General features: G+C 53.4%; 1 protein-coding gene across 4 annotated transcripts in view; it reads right to left on the reverse strand.

Moving 5' to 3' along the window:
* Positions 1-19,426, reverse strand: part of LOC142256453 (ephrin type-B receptor 2) — a 60,707-nt gene extending 41,281 nt beyond the window's left edge. For all 4 annotated transcript variants that reach the window (XM_075328143.1, XM_075328141.1, XM_075328142.1 and 1 more), the window contains exon 1: positions 19,097-19,426. In XM_075328143.1, coding sequence (XP_075184258.1) covers positions 19,097-19,379 — 283 coding nt within the window. In that variant the 5' untranslated portion in view covers positions 19,380-19,426. The remainder of the gene's footprint in view (positions 1-19,096) is intronic.
* Positions 19,427-19,641: the final 215 nt, after the last annotated feature.

Here is a 19,641-nt window from a genome sequence, read left to right on the forward strand (position 1 = left end):
AAGGAGAAGGGACCCATCCCCAATACAAGAGGAATACAAGGATGAGGAACCTGGCCCCGAACCAAGAGGAGGTGACCTATCCTCAATTCAAGAGAAGGACAATCATGAGAGATCCGGCCCTGATACAAGAGGAAGAGGAGGAAAAGGAGAAGGGACCCATCCCCAATACAAGAGGAATACAAGGATGAGGAACCTGGCCCCGAACCAATCCGCAATACAAAAGAAGGACAAGGATGAGAGACCCGTCCCCGAAACAAGAAAAAGAGGATGAAGAGGAAAAGATGGAAAAGAAGAAGAGACTCATCCACAATATAACAGGAGGACAAGGACGAGGGACCCGTGTCCGATACAAGAAGAAGAGGAGGAAGAGAAGGAGGAAAAGGAGAAGGGACCCCTCTCCAATACAAGAGGAATACAAGGATGAGGAACCTGGCCCCGAACCAAGAGGAGGTGACCCATCCTCAATTCAAGAGAATTACAATCATGAAAGATCTGGCCCTGACACAAGAGGAAGAGTAGGAAAAGGAGAAAAGGACTCATCCGCAATACAAGAGAAGGACAAGGACGAAGAACCCATCTCCAAAACAAGAAAAAGAGGAGGAAGAGATGGAAAAGGAGAAGGGACTCATCCAAAATATAACAGGAGGACAAGGGTCCCATCCCCGATACAAGAAGAAGAGGAGGAAGAAGAGGAAGGAGGAGGAGGAAGAGGAGAAGGGATCCATCCCAATACAAGAGGAGGACAAGGGACCTGGCCCTGATCCAAGAGGAATGAGGAGGACAAGTATGAGGGACACAGCAGTGATTCAAGAGGAGGAATAGAACGAGGAGGAGGGACCAAGCCCCAATTTACAAGGAAGGAGGAGGGACCAAGCCCTGATCCACAAGCCAGAGGGAGGAGAAAGAGGAGGAGGGATCAATCCCAGATTAAACGGGAAGAGGAGAAGGAATCTGGTCCAAATCCATAGGGAGAAGGAGGGGGAATCTGGTAACAATACAAAGTGAGGAGAAGGACAAAAAGGAGAGACCTGACCGTGATCCAAAGGGAAGAGAAGGAAAAGGAGGAGTAACTCAGCCCTGATCCAAGGTAAGGATAATGAAAAGGAGGGTCTCTGCTCCAATACAAGAGGAAAAGGAAGAGACTCAGCCCTGATCCAAAAGAAGGACAAGGCAAAGAAGGACAAGGGGGAGGGACCCAGCCCTGACCCAAGAGAAAGGCAAAGAAAAGGAGGAGGGACCACACCACGATTCAAAAAAAGGACCAGACGGAGGACCCAGCCCCAATCCTAAAGGGGAAGGAAGCCAGTCCTAATCCAAAAGGAAGAGGAAGACAACTACTAATCCATAGGGATGAAGGATCCATCCGTCCTCTATCTAAAGGGAGGAATAGGAGGAGACATCCATTCCCGATTGTGAGGTAAATCCGGAGATATGACGATAAATCATGATATTCAAGTTATGTCAGGAAGCCCTCTCCTGGTGTCACCCCCCCTTTCCTTCACACAACTCCTTCAATCAGAAAATTTACCACAGGGATAAACGGTTTGTTTAGCAGATAGGTGTCAAAGGAACTGGTCTGTGTTCCACTTACACCTCCAACAGCCATCTCCTCTGATATGGAGATTAGATGACTTGGGAACAATGGACGCAGGATGACCTCTGCCGTCACCCTGTAACAAGAGTTGTATCTCATTATAAGGCTATGGAACTATCCAGACAGAACGACTCCAGTAAAAAATGGTTCATATCTCGCAAGCCATATTTCCGATAAATATGGCAACCATAAAAATGGTGTCTCCGCATGCGGACGATGCTGGCACACCCTTTTTATGGGAGCAGGACCTGGGGAAATACCCCAGGCGTGATATCAGCCAATGGGGAACTAGTAGACAAGTCATGAGTCCTCTCGTTCTGTAGCTAAATTCATAACTGTCACAATGAGAGCGTTGGCGTCTGCCTACGACGCTCCCAGGCCAAGTTATGGCCATATCCCCTGTTGTGGATATTGTCCATAACTCCAGCCAGGGGTGGAGCAGTGCTCCCTCTGAGGTCACTAAGGTAGGAGGGGACCTGGATTTGCCCAGGTTGATAACCCTACTTCGGCCATTTTCCAGTGTTCTTTCGCCGGGGGTCACGTGTAGGAAACATCTGTGGGAAAGATCCTGGAAACCTGGTCTACAGCGCCCCCCTGTGGCCAGACGCACAAGGTAACTGCTGGAACTGTGTATGCCTGTTTGTAAACCATGCTTTATCTGTAACTGTACTCTGACATATGTATATTCTGTAGATTCCCTATTGTATATATTGTAGTTTCTAGTGTGCTTTAGGCTGATTAAATTATATAATTAATCTTGGGCTGTTCTGTTATCTCGATCTTGAATCCCACGTCTGTGTGTTCGGCTAATAGTTACCGTGAAGCGGTTGGTGGCAGCGAGTTGTGCCAAGGATTATTGTGGGGAGGCCAGTGAGATTCGGGGAGATTTTATATATTCCGCCCGCGGAGGTCGGGGGAATATATACCCTACTCTCACCGGGGACCCTTCAATAATCGGCATAAGTAGTATAGCGGCCTCCTTGCTTATTGTCGGGCAATTCCATAATTGGCCTGACTATAAGAGGGGCGCTAGAGAGCGCGTCACGTGCTCTGTCTGTCGGTCGGGAGGTATAAAGGAGGGGTGACCCCCACTTGTTACCCCCCGATTGTGACGTACTGGTAGCCAGCGCGGGGGATTTCTGAGTGACCCCCCCGGTGGTTCGTGACATATTGGTGGCAAGCGGTGGGATCGAGATAATAGTGTGTGTGAGTGTGAGACCCATACTCCCAGACACTAAAGACTGCCTGCAGCAGCTGTGGCTGCTGGGGTCTTCAGACCAGACCAACACTAGAGTGTCAGAGTGCAGGTACTGTAAGGTGTGTGGAGGCATCAGGTGTCAGTTCTGTGTCAGTGACCAAAAGTCTGCAAGAATGGCTGATGGCACCAGGAGCAAAGCCAAAGGAATGGCCGATGCTCAGGCCAGAGACGATGAGGAGGTTGCCCACGAGTCCTCCAGGAGCTCGATGCCAGAAAACCGTTCTGCAGAGGACAGCGCACAACCTGGCAATTATGGACAAGATGAGGAGCAGCTCACCCAAGGGTCCTCAACGAGCCAGATGCCAGCCCTCCGCTCTGCAATGGACAGTGAATCACCAGGCTCCGCAGCGGGCCGCAGATCACCACGTGCCATTCCACCGAGCCTGGGAGGCTCGGATAGCCTTCTTCAAATGGCTATGGCCCTTCTCCAGGCTGGAGACCAGGAGGGCTACAAGGAACTCCTGGCAGAGCGCAGGGCAGAGCGGCAGGCAGCGCGTGAAGAGCGCCAGGCAGAGCGTGAGGCTGCGGAGCGACGGCAACAGGCAGACCGTGACCACCAGCTGCAGCTAGCTCAGCTCCGGCCCTCATCAGCCACACGTGACCTTCAAGACACCAAACTTCCAAAGGTCCGTGTTGAGGACTTCCCAGTGCTGGAGAAGGATGGAGACTTGGACTCTTTCCTGACTGCTTTTGAACGGACTTGCTTGCAGCACCATCTGGACAAGGATCAGTGGGCCAAATACCTGACCCCCCGTCTAAGGGGTAAGGCCCTGGATATCCTTGGGGACTTGCCTGCTGAGGCAGATCAGGGCTACGACACCATCAAGCGGGCCCTGATCCAACAGTACAACCTCACTCCGGAGTCCTACCGCAAGAAGTTCCGGACCCTGCAGAAGGGACCAAAGGACTCCTGGGCTGACCACAGGCGGGCACTTGCCCGAGCTGCCGACCACTGGACCCAAGGCCTGCAGCTTTCCACCGGACCGGAGATCCTGGACTTGTTCATCACGGAGCAACTCTTGTGGAACTGCCCTGAGGATCTCCGCCAGTTCATCCGAGACCAGAAGCCAAAGGGATCCACGGCTACAGCTGCCCTGGCCGATGACTACACCAACAATCGGGCTCCTGAGGCCAGGAGAGCAGCCACCAGCAGCACCTGGAGAGGGGGTAAGATGAACTCTGCGACTGCCCCACCTGCCCCTAGACTGCAGGGGGGTGTCCCCCTCAACTCCCCTCTCCAGGCCCGTGGCAGAGCCAAGACGGTGCCACCAGTGCAACCTACCTGGACACTTCAAGGCCATGTGCCCTCAGCGTCCCAAGGCCCCGGCTCCGTCCCCGTCCCAAGGGCCGCCCAAGGTGTATTGTGTGGGTGGGGGTGGTGGTAGGTCCCTGGACAGCTTCCAACCTGTCACCGTCGGCCGGTCTGTGACCATAGGACTGCGAGACAGCGCCTCGGAGGTGACTCTGGTGCGGCCTGACATGGTGTCCCCCCAAGACTTGATCCCGGGAAAAACCCTCGCTGTCTCCGGGATTGGAGGCATTGACCCGGCGCTGCCTGTTGCTGACATTTATGTGGACTGGGGCGCAGGGCGAGGGGTGAGAGAGGTGGGGGTAACTGATCGGATCCCTGCAAATGTGCTACTTGGGACAGATTTGGGGCAGATAACCTCCCAGTTTGGGCCCCCCCCAAGGGCTGAACCTTCAGCCAGTACTGACGTGCCTCCGGACAATGTTAATGTGTTATCTATGAATGATGTAAGGGAGGAGGGAGTGAACTCTGATTTTTCTGCTTGCATAGACACCATAGACACACACTCAGCTGCAGCTGTGACAGGGGAGGGGGTCAGAGAAAGGTGTGACAATGCCTCTACAAGTAATCAGCCTGTGAGCTGGGATCTGTTGCCCTCTGCAGGGATAAGCAGAGAGCAGGGTGCTGCAGGGGGAGGACCAGTGTGTGGGGTGGGGGCTACCACAGCAAATGTGGGGTCCCCAGAGATTTCACAGCGGGGTTCTGTTGCTGCAGGGGGGGAACAGGCAGGTGAGATTGGGGCCGGTCCCGGAGCGGAAGTGCTCCCAGGTAAGATCTCGGTGCAGGGTTCCCCCACAACCGGGGTGTCAGGAAGCCAGGTAGGTCTGCCTGAACCGGCGACTTGGTCAGGAACGGAGGAGGAGCAGGCACGACCCACGGTCGCAGCAGCTGTGGCCGCTGTCACCCGCAGTGGGAGTGCTGGAAGCCAAGGGGCCTCCCGGAGGTCCGATAGCTCTTCCCCTTCTGACCAAGTGGCAGCCGAGTCAGGTGGAGGCCAGGACACAGGTCCCGGGGTACTGACCGAAGATGTGACAGTCTCGTCGATTCTGGCCACATCTAGTCAGGGGTTTCAGGCAGCGTTAGAAGCTGACGACAGCCTGAAAGCTCTAAAGGAGCAGGCGGCACAGCCTCCCTCGGACTCGGACCCGGAGCGAGTGGTCTGGGACCAAGGACGGCTGTACCGGGTCACGGTCCAGCAGGGTTCACCGGAGGCGTGGCCCAGGGACCGACAGTTGGTGGTACCCTATCCGTTCCGGACGGAGTTGTTGCGGATCGCACATGAGATTCCGATGGCCGGGACACCTAGGGATCGCTAAAGACCAAGGCCAGGTTAAACCCAGCATTTCTACTGGCCAAAAATGGGGGCCGATGTGGCTGCCTACTGCCGTTCGTGTGAAACCTGTCAGAGAGTGGGGAAGGCGGGGCCACACCCCAAAGCCCCACTAGTATCTCTGCAATCATCGATGAGCCTTTCAGGAGGGTGGCTGTGGATCTGGTCGGCCCGCTGGCCATCCCCAGCAGCTCCGGGAAACGCTTCATACTAACGGTAGTGGACTATGCCACCCGGTACCCAGAAGCAGTGGCCTTGTCGTCCATTCGGGCTGACAAGGTGGCCACCGCATTGCTGGAGATTTTCTCCAGAGTGGGTTTTCCCCAGGAAATGCTCACTGACCGGGGGACCCAATTCATGTCCCAGCTGATGGAGGCCCTCTGTAAGCAAGTCCAGGTGCGACATCTGGTGGCCAGCCCGTACCATCCACAGACTAATGGCCTGTGCGAGCGGTTCAATGGCACCTTAAAGCAGATGCTTAAGATGTTGGTCGACTCCCATGGGCGTGACTGGGAGCGGTATCTCCCACACCTGTTATTTGCTTACCGGGAGGTTCCACAGGCCTCAACGGGGTTCTCACCTTTTGAGCTCCTGTACGGGCGACGTGTGCGGGGCCCCCTGGCTCTGGTGAAAGAGGCTTGGGAAGGGGATTTGGCCACCCCTGGAGTGTCGGTTATCGAGTATGTCATGCGCTTCCGGGACAAAATGCAGGCCGTGACGCAACTGGTACACGACAATATGGCTCAAGCCCAGGCCGATCAGAAGCGTTGGTACGACCAGAACGCTTGTGAGAGGACCTACCAAGTGGGTCAAAAGGTGTGGGTACTGGTCCCCGTACCACAGGACAAGCTTCAGGCAGCCTGGGAAGGCCCATACCTCGTGTACCAGCAGCTCAACCCTGTGACGTACCTGGTCACCCTGGACCCTGCCCGTGGAAGGCGGAAGCCCTTCCATGTGAACATGATGAAGGCACATCATGAGCGGGAGGCGTGTGCGCTCCCCGTGTGCAACCTGCCCGAGGAGGGAGAAGCGGAAACCCTCTTGGATATGCTAGCCCAGGTTAGGGCAGGCGGATCCATTGAGGATGTGGAGGTTGGCCACCAGCTCTTGGAAGACCAACGGTCCCAGCTGTGGGCCACCCTACACCCCTTCCGGGGGTTGTTTACCAACCAGCCCGGAAGGACTAACTTGGCTGTCCATCACGTGGACACTGGGGATCATCCCCCAATCCGGCGTTCAGCATACCGGGTCTCCCTGGAGGTGCAGCAACACATGCGCCAGGAGATTGACGAGATGCTGAAGCTGGGGGTGATCCAGGCATCCAACAGCGCTTGGGCCTCGCCTGTAGTCCTCGTCCCTAAGAAGGACCGAACCACTCGGTTCTGCGTGGACTACAGGGGGCTCAATGCTGTCACGGTCGCCGATGCGTACCCAATGCCACGCATCGATGACCTGCTCGATCAGTTGGCCGGGGCTCAGTACCTGACCATCATGGATCTGAGCCGGGGATATTGGCAGATCCCCCTGACTCGCAAGGCCAGGGAACGCTCTGCCTTTATTACCCCATTTGGACTGTACGAGTCCACGGTGATGCCATTCGGGATGAGGAATGCCCCTGCCACTTTCCAGCGGATGGTCAACACCCTGCTCAAGGGACTTGAAGGGTACGCGGCCGCGTACCTGGATGACATTGCCGTCTTCAGTCCCACCTGGGAAGATCACCTAGAGCATCTAGCACAGGTGCTCAGGCGGGTCCACCATGCAGGTTTGACCATCAAGCCGGGAAAGTGTCAGCTGGCCATGAGCGAGGTCCAGTACCTCGGTCACCGGGTAGGCGGGAGAACACTGAAGCCCGAGCCTGAGAAAGTGGAGGCCATCGCATCCTGGCCCACCCCCAGGACCAAGAAGCAGGTGATGTCCTTCTTGGGGACCGCTGGGTACTATAGGAGGTTTGTTCCATGCTATAGTAGCCTGGCAAAGCCCTTGACGGACCTCACCAAGAAGAAGCTGCCCTCTGCAGTCGATTGGACAATGGACTGCGAGACAGCCTTCCGGGCCCTAAAGGACGCCCTGTCCAGCCCGCCCGTGCTACAGGCAGCCGACTTCACGCGGCCGTTTGTAGTACAGACCGACGCCAGTGACTTCGGCCTCGGTGCGGTGCTCAGCCAGGTGGACTCTGCGAGCCAAGAGCACCCAGTCTTGTACCTGAGCAGGAAGCTGTTGCCAAGGGAAGTGGCCTATTCCACGATGGAAAAGGAGTGCCTAGCCATAGTGTGGGCTCTGCAGCGTCTGCAACCCTATCTATACGGGCGCCACTTCATCGTGGAGACGGACCACAATCCCCTCAGCTGGTTACACACTGTCTCCGGGACGAATGGCAGGTTGTTGCGATGGAGCCTGGCGCTCCAGCAATACAACTTCACCATTCGACACAAAAGGGGCCGTGACCACGGTAACGCAGACGGGCTGTCCCGACAAGGAGAGGTCGCGGACGGGCGCACGGGGGAACACCGGAGTGTGCTGCCCCCTAGCGCCCTCAAAAGGGGGGAGGTGTGAGGTAAATCCGGAGATATGACGATAAATCATGATATTCAAGTTATGTCAGGAAGCCCTCTCCTGGTGTCACCCCCCCTTTCCTTCACACAACTCCTTCAATCAGAAAATTTACCACAGGGATAAACGGTTTGTTTAGCAGATAGGTGTCAAAGGAACTGGTCTGTGTTCCACTTACACCTCCAACAGCCATCTCCTCTGATATGGAGATTAGATGACTTGGGAACAATGGACGCAGGATGACCCCCTGCCGTCACCCTGTAACAAGAGTTGTATCTCATTATAAGGCTATGGAACTATCCAGACAGAACGACTCCAGTAAAAAATGGTTCATATCTCGCAAGCCATATTTCCGATAAATATGGCAACCATAAAAATGGTGTCTCCGCATGCGGACGATGCTGGCACACCCTTTTTATGGGAGCAGGACCTGGGGAAATACCCCAGGCGTGATATCAGCCAATGGGGAACTAGTAGACAAGTCATGAGTCCTCTCGTTCTGTAGCTAAATTCATAACTGTCACAATGAGAGCGTTGGCGTCTGCCTACGACGCTCCCAGGCCAAGTTATGGCCATATCCCCTGTTGTGGATATTGTCCATAACTCCAGCCAGGGGTGGAGCAGTGCTCCCTCTGAGGTCACTAAGGTAGGAGGGGACCTGGATTTGCCCAGGTTGATAACCCTACTTCAGCCATTTTCCAGTGTTCTTTCGCGGGGGTCACGTGTAGGAAACATCTGTGGGAAAGATCCTGGAAACCTGGTCTACAGCGCCCCCCTGTGGCCAGACGCACAAGGTAACTGCTGGAACTGTGTATGCCTGTTTGTAAACCATGCTTTATCTGTAACTGTACTCTGACATATGTATATTCTGTAGATTCCCTATTGTATATATTGTAGTTTCTAGTGTGCTTTAGGCTGATTAAATTATATAATTAATCTTGGGCTGTTCTGTTATCTCGATCTTGAATCCCACGTCTGTGTGTTCGGCTAATAGTTACCGTGAAGCGGTTGGTGGCAGCGAGTTGTGCCAAGGATTATTGTGGGGAGGCCAGTGAGATTCGGGGAGATTTTATATATTCCGCCCGCGGAGGTCGGGGGGAATATATACCCTACTCTCACCGGGGACCCTTCAATAATCGGCATAAGTAGTATAGCGGCCTCCTTGCTTATTGTCGGGCAATTCCATAATTGGCCTGACTATAAGAGGGGCGCTAGAGAGCGCGTCACGTGCTCTGTCTGTCGGTCGGGAGGTATAAAGGAGGGGTGACCCCCACTTGTTACCCCCCGATTGTGACGTACTGGTAGCCAGCGCGGGGGATTTCTGAGTGACCCCCCCGGTGGTTCGTGACACCGATCCAAAAGGGAGAAGCAGGAGGGATCCGTCCCCAATCCAGAGGGAGAAGTAGGGATCTGTCCCTCATCTAAAGGGAAGATAAGCAGAAAGGATCTGTCCTTGATTCATAAAGGAGGAGAAGGGATGCAGCCCCAATCTAAAGGAGAGGAGGGATCTGTCCTTAATCCAAAGGGAGGAGGAGGAACCCAGATCCGATCCAAAATGAGGAGGAAGACCAGTACAAATCCAAAGGGATTAGGAGGAGGGATAAATACATCCTCTATCTAAAGGGAGGAATAGGAGGAGGCATCTATAACTGATCCAAAGGGATGAGGAGTAGGGATCTGTCTCTGCTCCAAAGGGAGAAAAAGGAGGAGGGATCCGTCACAGATACAAAAGGGAAGAGCAGGAACCCAGATATGATCCAAAAGGAGGAGGAAGACAAGTACAAAACCATAGGGATGAGGAGAAGAGATATATTTGTCCTCTATCTAAAGGCAGGAATAGGAGAAAGGAGCGATCCCAGATCCAAAGAGAGAAGGAGGATCAGAGCCCTGATCCAAAGAGAGGAAGGATCCATCCTTGATCCAAAGCAATGAAAAGGAGGAAGGATCTGTCCCCAATTCAAAAGGAGGAGTAACCCGGCCTCGATCCAAACGGAGAAGGAAGAAAAGGATAATAAGGAGGGACCTGGTCCAGATGCAATATTATAAGAACAAGGTCAAAGAGGAGGGACCAGATTCTGATCCAAAAGGATTAGGGCTCTGTCACCGATCCAAAGTGAAGCATAGGATAAATCTGTCACCGATCCAAAAGGGGAGACAGATCCAAAAGGGAGGAGGAAGAAGGATCCCTCCCTGATCCAAACGGAGAAAAGGGATCTATCCCTGATTAGAGAAGGGGAAGGGATTCCATCTCTGATCCAAAGGGAACATGAGGAGGGATCCGTCCAAGATCCAAAAGGGAGGAGGAGGGATCCGTCCAAGATCCAAAAGGGAGGAGGAGGGATCCGTCCAAGATCCAAAAGGGAGGAGGAGGGATCCGTCCAAGATCCAAAAGGGAGGAGGAGGGATCCGTCCAAGATCCAAAAGGGAGGAGGAGGGATCCGTCCAAGATCCAAAAGGGAGGAGGAGGGATCCGTCCAAGATCCAAAAGGGAGGAGGAGGGATCCGTCCAAGATCCAAAAGGGAGGAGGAGGGATCCGTCCAAGATCCAAAAGGGAGGAGGAGGGATCCGTCCAAGATCCAAAAGGGAGGAGGAGGGATCCGTCCAAGATCCAAAAGGGAGGAGGAGGGATCCGTCCAAGATCCAAAAGGGAGGAGGAGGGATCCGTCCAAGATCCAAAAGGGAGGAGGAGGGATCCGTCCAAAATCCAAAAGGGAGGAGGAGGGATCCGTCCAAGATCCAAAAGGGAGGAGGAGGGATCCGTCCAAGATCCAAAAGGGAGGAGGAGGGATCCGTCCAAGATCCAAAAGGGAGGAGGAGGGATCCGTCCAAGATCCAAAAGGGAGGAGGAGGGATCCGTCCAAGATCCAAAAGGGAGGAGGAGGGATCCGTCCAAGATCCAAAAGGGAGGAGGAGGGATCCGTCCAAGATCCAAAAGGGAGGAGGAGGGATCCGTCCAAGATCCAAAAGGGAGGAGGAGGGATCCGTCCAAGATCCAAAAGGGAGGAGGAGGGATCCGTCCAAGATCCAAAAGGGAGGAGGAGGGATCCGTCCAAGATCCAAAAGGGAGGAGGAGGGATCCGTCCAAGATCCAAAAGGGAGGAGGAGGGATCCGTCCAAGATCCAAAAGGGAGGAGGAGGGATCCGTCCAAGATCCAAAAGGGAGGAGGAGGGATCCGTCCAAGATCCAAAAGGGAGGAGGAGGGATCCGTCCAAGATCCAAAAGGGAGGAGGAGGGATCCGTCCAAGATCCAAAAGGGAGGAGGAGGGATCCGTCCAAGATCCAAAAGGGAGGAGGAGGGATCCGTCCAAGATCCAAAAGGAGGAGGAGGGATCCGTCCAAGATCCAAAAGGGAGGAGGAGGGATCCGTCCAAGATCCAAAAGGGAGGAGGAGGGATCCGTCCAAGATCCAAAGGGAGGAGGAGGGATCCGTCCAAGATCCAAAAGGGAGGAGGAGGGATCCGTCCAAGATCCAAAAGGGAGGAGGAGGGATCCGTCCAAGATCCAAAAGGGAGGAGGAGGGATCCGTCCAAGATCCAAAAGGGAGGAGGAGGGATCCGTCCAAGATCCAAAAGGGAGGAGGAGGGATCCGTCCAAGATCCAAAAGGGAGGAGGAGGGATCCGTCCAAGATCCAAAAGGGAGGAGGAGGGATCCGTCCAAGATCCAAAAGGGAGGAGGAGGGATCCGTCCAAGATCCAAAAGGGAGGAGGAGGGATCCGTCCAAGATCCAAAAGGGAGGAGGAGGGGATCCGTCCAAGATCCAAAAGGGAGGAGGAGGGATCCGTCCAAGATCCAAAAGGGAGGAGGAGGGATCCGTCCAAGATCCAAAAGGGAGGAGGAGGGATCCGTCCAAGATCCAAAAGGGAGGAGGAGGGATCCGTCTAAGATCCAAAAGGAAAAGGGAAGAGGAGGAATCCGTCTCCGATCCAAAAGGAAGGAGGAGAGATCCGTCTCCGATCCAAAAGGAAGGAGGAGGAGGAGGGATCCATCTCCGATCCAAAAGGGAAAAGGGAAGAGGAGGAATCCGTCTCCGATCCAAAAGGAAGGAGGAGGAGGAGGGATCCATGCCCGATCCAAAAGGAAGGAGGAGGAGGAGGGATCCGTCTCTGATCCAAAAGGAAGGAGGAGGAGGAGGGATCCGTCTCTGATCCAAAAGGAAGGAGGAGGAGGAGGGATCCGTCTCTGATCCAAAAGGAAGGAGGAGGAGGAGGGATCCGTCTCTGATCCAAAAGGAAGGAGGAGGAGGAGGGATCGTCTCTGATCCAAAAGGAAGGAAGGAGGAGGAGGGGATCCGTCTCTGATCCAAAAGGAAGGAGGAGGAGGGATCCGTCTCCGATCCAAAAGGAAGGAGGAGGAGGAGGGATCCGTCTCCGATCCAAAAGGAAGGGGGAGGAGAAGGAATCCGTCTAAGATCCAAAAGGAAGGGAGGAGGAGGAATCCGTCTCCGATCCAAAAGGAAGGAGGTGGAGGAGGAAGGATCCTTCTCCGATCCAAAAGGACGGAGGAGGAGGAATCCTCCGATCTAAAAGGGAGGAAGAGGAGGTGGGATCCAGCACAGATGAAACAGTGGGTGGAGGAGGGATACAGGCCCCAACCGTAAAAGGAGGAGGAGGAACCTGGTACTGGTCCAAAGGGATTAGTCCCCAATCCTAACGAAAGAGCGGGAGGGAGCTAGCCCTGATCCAAGAGAAAGGAGGTGGAGGGATACGTCTCTGATCCAAAGGGAGGAGGAGGGATCCAACCCTGATCCAAAAGGAAGGAGAGATCTGATCCTGTTCCAAAAGGAGGAAGGAGGGATCCGTCCCCGGTCTAAAAGGGAGGAGAAAGGATCCGTCCCCAGTCCAAAAGAGAAAAGGGATCAGTCCTCGATCCAAAAGAGAGCAGGGATCTGTCTCCGATCTGGAAGGGAGGAGTAGGAGGGATCACTCCCTGATCCAAAGGGAGAAAAATTGATCTATCCCAGATTGAAAGAGAGAAGGAGGGATTCGCCTTTGATCCAAAAGGGAGGAGGAGGAGGTATCCTTCTCTAATCCAAAAGAGAGGAGGAGGAGGGATTAGTCACTGTTCCAATGAGAGGAAGAGGGATCTGTCCCCATTATAAAGGGAGGAGCACAAGGGATCCGTCCCCGACCGAGAGTAAGGAAAAAAAAGGAGGATGAATGATGATGAGAAGGAATACGGGTCCAACCCCAAAAGAGAAGGAGGGATTCGGCCCTGAACCAAAGGGAGGAAGAAGGATTCGGCCCGAATTCAAACAGAAGAGGAGTAGGGATTTAACTCTGATCCAAAGGGAGGAAAAGGAGGAGGACAGATATGGACCCGATCCAGAGGAAGTAGAGATCTATCCCCAATACAAAGGGAAGAGCGATCCATCCCCGATCCAAAGGAAGGGGGGACGGGGAGGGATCTGTCCCCGATTCAAAAGGGAGTAGAAGAAAAGCTCAGACCCAGATCCAAAAGGAAGGAATAGAAGGGATGCATCCCTGATCTAAAAGTGAGAAGGAATCCATCCCCAATCCAAAAGGGAGGAGGGACCTGAGACCCTGGAGGTGAGAGGAAGAGGAGGGACCAAAGAGGAGAGAGATCAAAAGAGAAAATAGACCTGGTCCAGATCCAGAGGGAGGAGGAGGAAGTGGAGATGGAGGGATTCGGGCCAGACCCAAAAAGAGAAGGAGGTATCCATCCCCAAGCCAAAGAGAGGAGAAGGAGGAGGAGGGATATGTCCCCGTTCCAAAGGGAGGAGGAAAAGCAGAGATACGGGCCCGACCCAAAGAGAGAAAGAGGTATCAGTCCCCGATCCAAAGAGGAGAATGGATACATTCCCGATCCAAAAGGAGGAGGAGGGGAGATGAGGGATACGGGCCAGACTCAAAGAGAGAGAGAGAGGTATCCGGCCCTGATCCAATAGGAGAAGGAGGGATCCATCCCCGATCGAAAGGATGGAGGAGGGGGGATATGTCTCCCATGAAAAAGGGTGGTGGTAGAGGAGGGATCCGGCCCTGATCCAAAAGGAGAAGGAGGGATCCATCCCCGATCGAAAGGATGGAGGAGGAGGGATATGTCCCCGATGAAAAGGGTGGTGGTAGAGGAGGGATCCGGCCCCGATCCAAAGAGGAGAAGGGATACATCCTCGATCCAAAAGGAGTAGGAAGAAGAGGAGGGATACGGGCCAGACTCAAAGAGAGAGAGAGGTATCCGCCCTGATCCAAAAGGAGGAGGGATCCATCCCCGATCGAAAGGACAGAGGAGGAGGGATCCGGCACCGATCCAAAAGGGAGGGTGTAGAGGAGGGATCCGGCACCGATCCAAAAGGGAGGGGTTAGAGGAGGGATCCGGCACCGATCCAAAAGGGAGGGGGTAGAGGAGGGATCCGGCCCCGATCCAAAAGGGAGGGGGTAGAGGAGGGATCCGGAACCGATCCAAAAGGAGGGGGTAGAGGAGGGATCCGGAACCGATCCAAAAGGGAGGGGGGTAGAGGAGGGATCCGGAATCGATCCAAAAGGACAGAGGAGGAGAGATCCGACCCCGATCCAAAGGACAGAGGAGGAGGGATCCGGCCCCGATCCAAAAGGACAGAGGAGGAGGGATCCGGCCCCGATCCAAAAGGACGGAGGAGGAGGGATCCGGCCCCGATCCAAAAGGACAGAGGAGGAGGGATCCGGCCCCGATCCAAAAGGACAGAGGAGGAGGGATCCGGCCCCGATCCAAAAGGACAGAGGAGGAGGGATCCATCCCCGATCCAAAAGGACAGAGGAGGAGGGATCCGGCCCCGATCCAAAAGGACAGAGGAGGAGGGATCCGGCCCCGATCCAAAAGGACAGAGGAGGAGGGATCCGGCCCCGATCCAAAAGGACAGAGGAGGAGGGATCCGGCCCCGATCCAAAAGGGAGGAGGACTGAAGTGGAGGAGACGAGAGGACTGAAGGGGAGGAGACGAGAGGACTGAAGGGGAGGACGAGGGGTGCATGGAGGAAGAAGACGAGAGGACTGAAGGGGAGGAGACGAGAGGTGCACGGAGGAAGGAGACGAGAGGACTGAAGGGGAGGAGACGAGAGGACTGAAGGGGAGGAGACGAGAGGGACTGAGGGGGGAGGAGACGAGAGGACTGAAGGGGAGGAGACGAGAGGTGCACGGAGGGAGGAGACGAGAGGACTGAAGGGGAGGAGACGAGAGGACTGAAGGGGAGGAGACGAGAGGACTGAATGGGGAGGAGACAAGAGGTGCACGGAGGGAGGAGACGAGAGGACTGAAGGGGAGGAGACGAGAGGACTGAAGGGGAGGACGAGGGGTGCACGGAGGGAGGAGACGAGGGGACTGAAGGGGAGGAGACGAGAGGACTGAAGGGGAGGAGACGAGAGGACTGAAGGGGAGGAGACGAGAGGACTGAAGGGGAGGAGACGAGAGGACTGAAGGGAGGAGACGAGAGGACTGAATGGGGAGGAGACGAGAGGACTGAATGGGGAGGAGACGAGAGGACTGAATGGGGAGGAGACGAGAGGACTGAATGGGGAGGAGACGAGAGGACTGAATGGGGAGGAGACAAGAGGTGCACGGAGGGAGGAGACGAGAGGACTGAAGGGGAGGACGAAGGGTGCACGGAGGGAGGAGACGAGAGGACTGAAGGGGAGGATGAGGGGTGCACGGAGGGAGGAGACGAGGGGACTGAAGGGGAGGATGAGGGGTGCACGGAGGGAGGAGACGAGGGGACTGAAGGGGAGGAGACGAGGGGACTGAAGGGGAGGAGACGAGGGGACTGAAGGGGAGGAGACGAGGGGACTGAAGGGGAGGAGACGAGAGGACTGAAGGGGAGGGGACAAGAGGACTGAAGGGGAGGGGACAAGAGGACTGAAGGGGAGGGCGAGGGGTGCACGGAGGGAGAGAGGAGTTTCGAGCAGCTTTCACTCCCTGATGAAATCCCACTAAGGCTATGTTCACATGCCGCTTCTATGTGGCGTTCTTTTTTGCTCTCTTGTAGACTGTTTATGGTGTTGGACAGTTTTGGGTGCAGATTACATTTGCGCTTTCTCTACTGTACGGGTTTAGCTAACATTTGTTGCATTATTGCAGCATTTTTCACTGTCTCATGACAAGCGGCTGAGGGTAAAACCGCTGCAGTGATCACGTTCAGTCAGGCATTTGCAGAATCGCTGCATGTGAACATAGCCTTTGACCTGGTTGCAGGACTGATGTTGTACGAGGGGCAGGGGACGTCGCTGTGATCTGCGGGGCTCTTCCGTGCCGGCCGCAGCGCACTCCCGCATCACTGCCTGCGGAGATAATGTGCCGGATACATGAACCTGACCTGATTTCAGAGCAGCAGAGCTGTGTGTGTACCGGGATCCCACCACAGCATCAATTATACATGCCACACATCCAGGAGACCACCACCCCAGCACCCCCACCAAAGTCAGGAGCAACGTGGTACTGCACCAGCTAACGAAAAGCAAAAGCAAAGAAGCCAGGACCTTGCGACCAGATAATTCATAAGCAACCGCAAGCCTCCCCTTATAATGCTCCAGTACCGATATAATCCAGGACAATACATATGTGACTGATATCAGCCCCTCTTATAATGCTCCAGTACCGAGATAACCCGACATTATGTATGTGACTGATATCAGCCCCTCTTATAACGCTCCAGTGCTGATATAACCCAGGACAATACATATGTGACGGATATCAGCCCCTCTTATAACGCTCCAGTGCTGATATAACCCCAGATATTACAATATGTGACTGATATCCGCCTGTTATTACGCTCAGTGCTGATATAACCCCAGACATTACATACAGTTAGGGTCCAGAAATATTTGGACAGTGACACAATTTTGGCGAGTTGGGCTCTGCATGCCACCACATTGGGATTTGAAATGAAACCTCTACAACAGAATTCAAGTGCAGATTGTAACGTTTAATTTGAAGGTTTGAACAAAAATATCTGATAGAAATTGTAGGAATTGTCACATTTCTTTACAAACACTCCACATTTTAGGAGGTCAAAAGTAATTGGACAAATAAACCAAACCCAAACAAAATATTTTTATTTTCAATATTTTGTTGCGAATCCTTTGGAGGCAATCACTGCCTTAAGTCTGGAACCCATGGACATCACCAAACGCTGGGTTTCCTCCTTCTTAATGCTTTTCCAGGCCTTTACAGCCGCAGCCTTCAGGTCTTGCTTGTTTGTGGGTCTTTCCGTCTGAAGTCTGGATTTGAGCAAGTGAAATGCATGCTCAATTGGGTTAAGATCTGGTGATTGACTTGGCCATTGCAGAATGTTCCACTTTTTTGCACTCATGAACTCCTGGGTAGCTTGGGCTGTATGCTTGGGGTCATTGTCCATCTGTACTATGAAGCGCCGTCCGATCAACTTTGCGGCATTTGGCTGAATCTGGGCTGAAAGTATATCCCGGTACACTTCAGAATTCATCCGGCTACTCTTGTCTGCTGTTATGTCATCAATAAACACAAGTGACCCAGTGCCATTGAAAGCCATGCATGCCCATGCCATCACGTTGCCTCCACCATGTTTTACAGAGGATGTGGTGTGCCTTGGATCATGTGCCGTTCCCTTTCTTCTCCAGTCTTTTTTCTTCCCATCATTCTGGTACAGGTTGATCTTGGTCTCATCTGTCCATAGAATACTTTTCCAGAACTGAGCTGGCTTCATGAGGTGTTTTTCAGCAAATGTAACTCTGGCCTGCCTATTTTTGGAATTGATGAATGGTTTGCATCTAGATGTGAACCCTTTGTATTTACTTTCATGGAGTCTTCTCTTTACTGGTGACTTAGAGACAGATACGCCTACTTCACTGAGAGTGTTCTGGACTTCAGTTGATGTTGTGAACGGGTTCTTCTTCACCAAAGAAAGTATGCGGCGATCATCCACCACTGTTGTCATCCGTGGACGCCCAGGCCTTTTTGAGTTCCCAAGCTCACCAGTCAATTCCTTTTTTCTCAGAATGTACCCGACTGTTGATTTTGCTACTCCAAGCATGTCTGCTATCTCTCTGATGGATTTTTTCTTTTTTTTCAGCCTCAGGATGTTCTGCTTCACCTCAATTGAGAGTTCCTTAGACCGCATGTTGTCTGGTCACAGCAACAGCTTCCAAATGCAAAACCACACACCTGTAATCAACCCCAGACCTTTTAACTACTTCATTGATTACAGGTTAAAAAAAGAGGAAGGCTATGCATTACAGAGCTATGATTCCTAAACCCTTTCTCCGATTTGGATGTGAAAACTCTCATATTGCAGCTGGGAGTGTGCACTTTCAGCCCCATATTATATATAGAATTGTATTTCTGAACATGTTTTTGTAAACAGCTAAAATAACAAAACTTGTGTCACTGTCCAAAGATTTCTGGACCTAACTGTGTGTGACTGATATCAGCCCCTCTTATAATGCTCCAGTGCTGATATAACCCCAGACATTACATATGTGACTGATATCAGCTCCTCTTATAACGCTCCAGTGCTGATATAACCCCAGACATTACATATGTGACTGATATCAGCCTGTTATAATGCTCCAGTGCTGATATAACCCCAGACATTACATATGTGACTGATATCAGCCCCTCTTATAACGCTCCAGTGCTGATATAACCCCAGACATTACATATGTGACTGATATCAGCCCCTCTTATAATGCTCCAGTGCTGATATAACCCCAGACATTACATATGTGACTGATATCAGCCTGTTATAATGCTCCAGTGCTGATATAACCCCAGGACATTACATATGTGACTGATATCAGCTCCTCTTATAACGCTCCAGTGCTGATATAACCCCAGACATTACATATGTGACTGATATCAGCTCCTCTTATAACGCTCCAGTGCTGATATAACCCCAGACATTACATATGTGACTGATATCAGCCTGTTATAATGCTCCAGTGCTGATATAACCCCAGACATTCCATAAGTGACTGATATCGGCCCCTCTTATAACGCTCCAGTGAGGATATAACCCCAGATATTACATATGTGACTGATATCAGCCCCTCTTATAACGCTCCAGTGCTGATATAGGTGGGTCACTTACCAGCCTGGTTGGTGGTGATGTTGACGGATGTGAATTGCGGGGAGTACGGGCTTTGGTCAGTGACTCCGTTCACGGCCTGGACCTCGAATGTGTACTGCGTGTGCGCCAGGAGGTCGCTGATGTAGACTCGCGGTTCGGTGAGGCCGAGCTGCCGAGGGGCAAACTGCACATTATCTCCGCAGCGGGTGCAGGCTCCGCGCCCAGAGCCGCAGCTCTTACAGATGATGTTATACACCAGATCCTCGCGGCCTCCAGAGTCCCGCGGAGGAGACCACTCCAACATCAGGGAGGTCTCGTTAACGCTAGAGATGACATTCTGTGGGGAAGATGGGGTCGCTGAGGGGAGCAAAAGAAGAAACACTCAGGAAGCAAGAAGAAACCGAGGAACAGGCTGAGAGGACCCCGCTAATCAGGGGAGGAAGAGAGGACCCCGCTAATCAGGAGAGAGAGGGCCCCGCTAATCAGGGGAGAGAGGACCCCGCTAATCAGGGGAGAGAGGACCCCGCTAATCAGGGGAGAGAGGACCCCGCTAATCAGGGGAGAGA

The sequence above is a fragment of the Anomaloglossus baeobatrachus genome, chromosome 11, assembly GCF_048569485.1.
Source record: "Anomaloglossus baeobatrachus isolate aAnoBae1 chromosome 11, aAnoBae1.hap1, whole genome shotgun sequence".
Classification (NCBI taxonomy): domain Eukaryota; kingdom Metazoa; phylum Chordata; class Amphibia; order Anura; family Aromobatidae; genus Anomaloglossus; species Anomaloglossus baeobatrachus.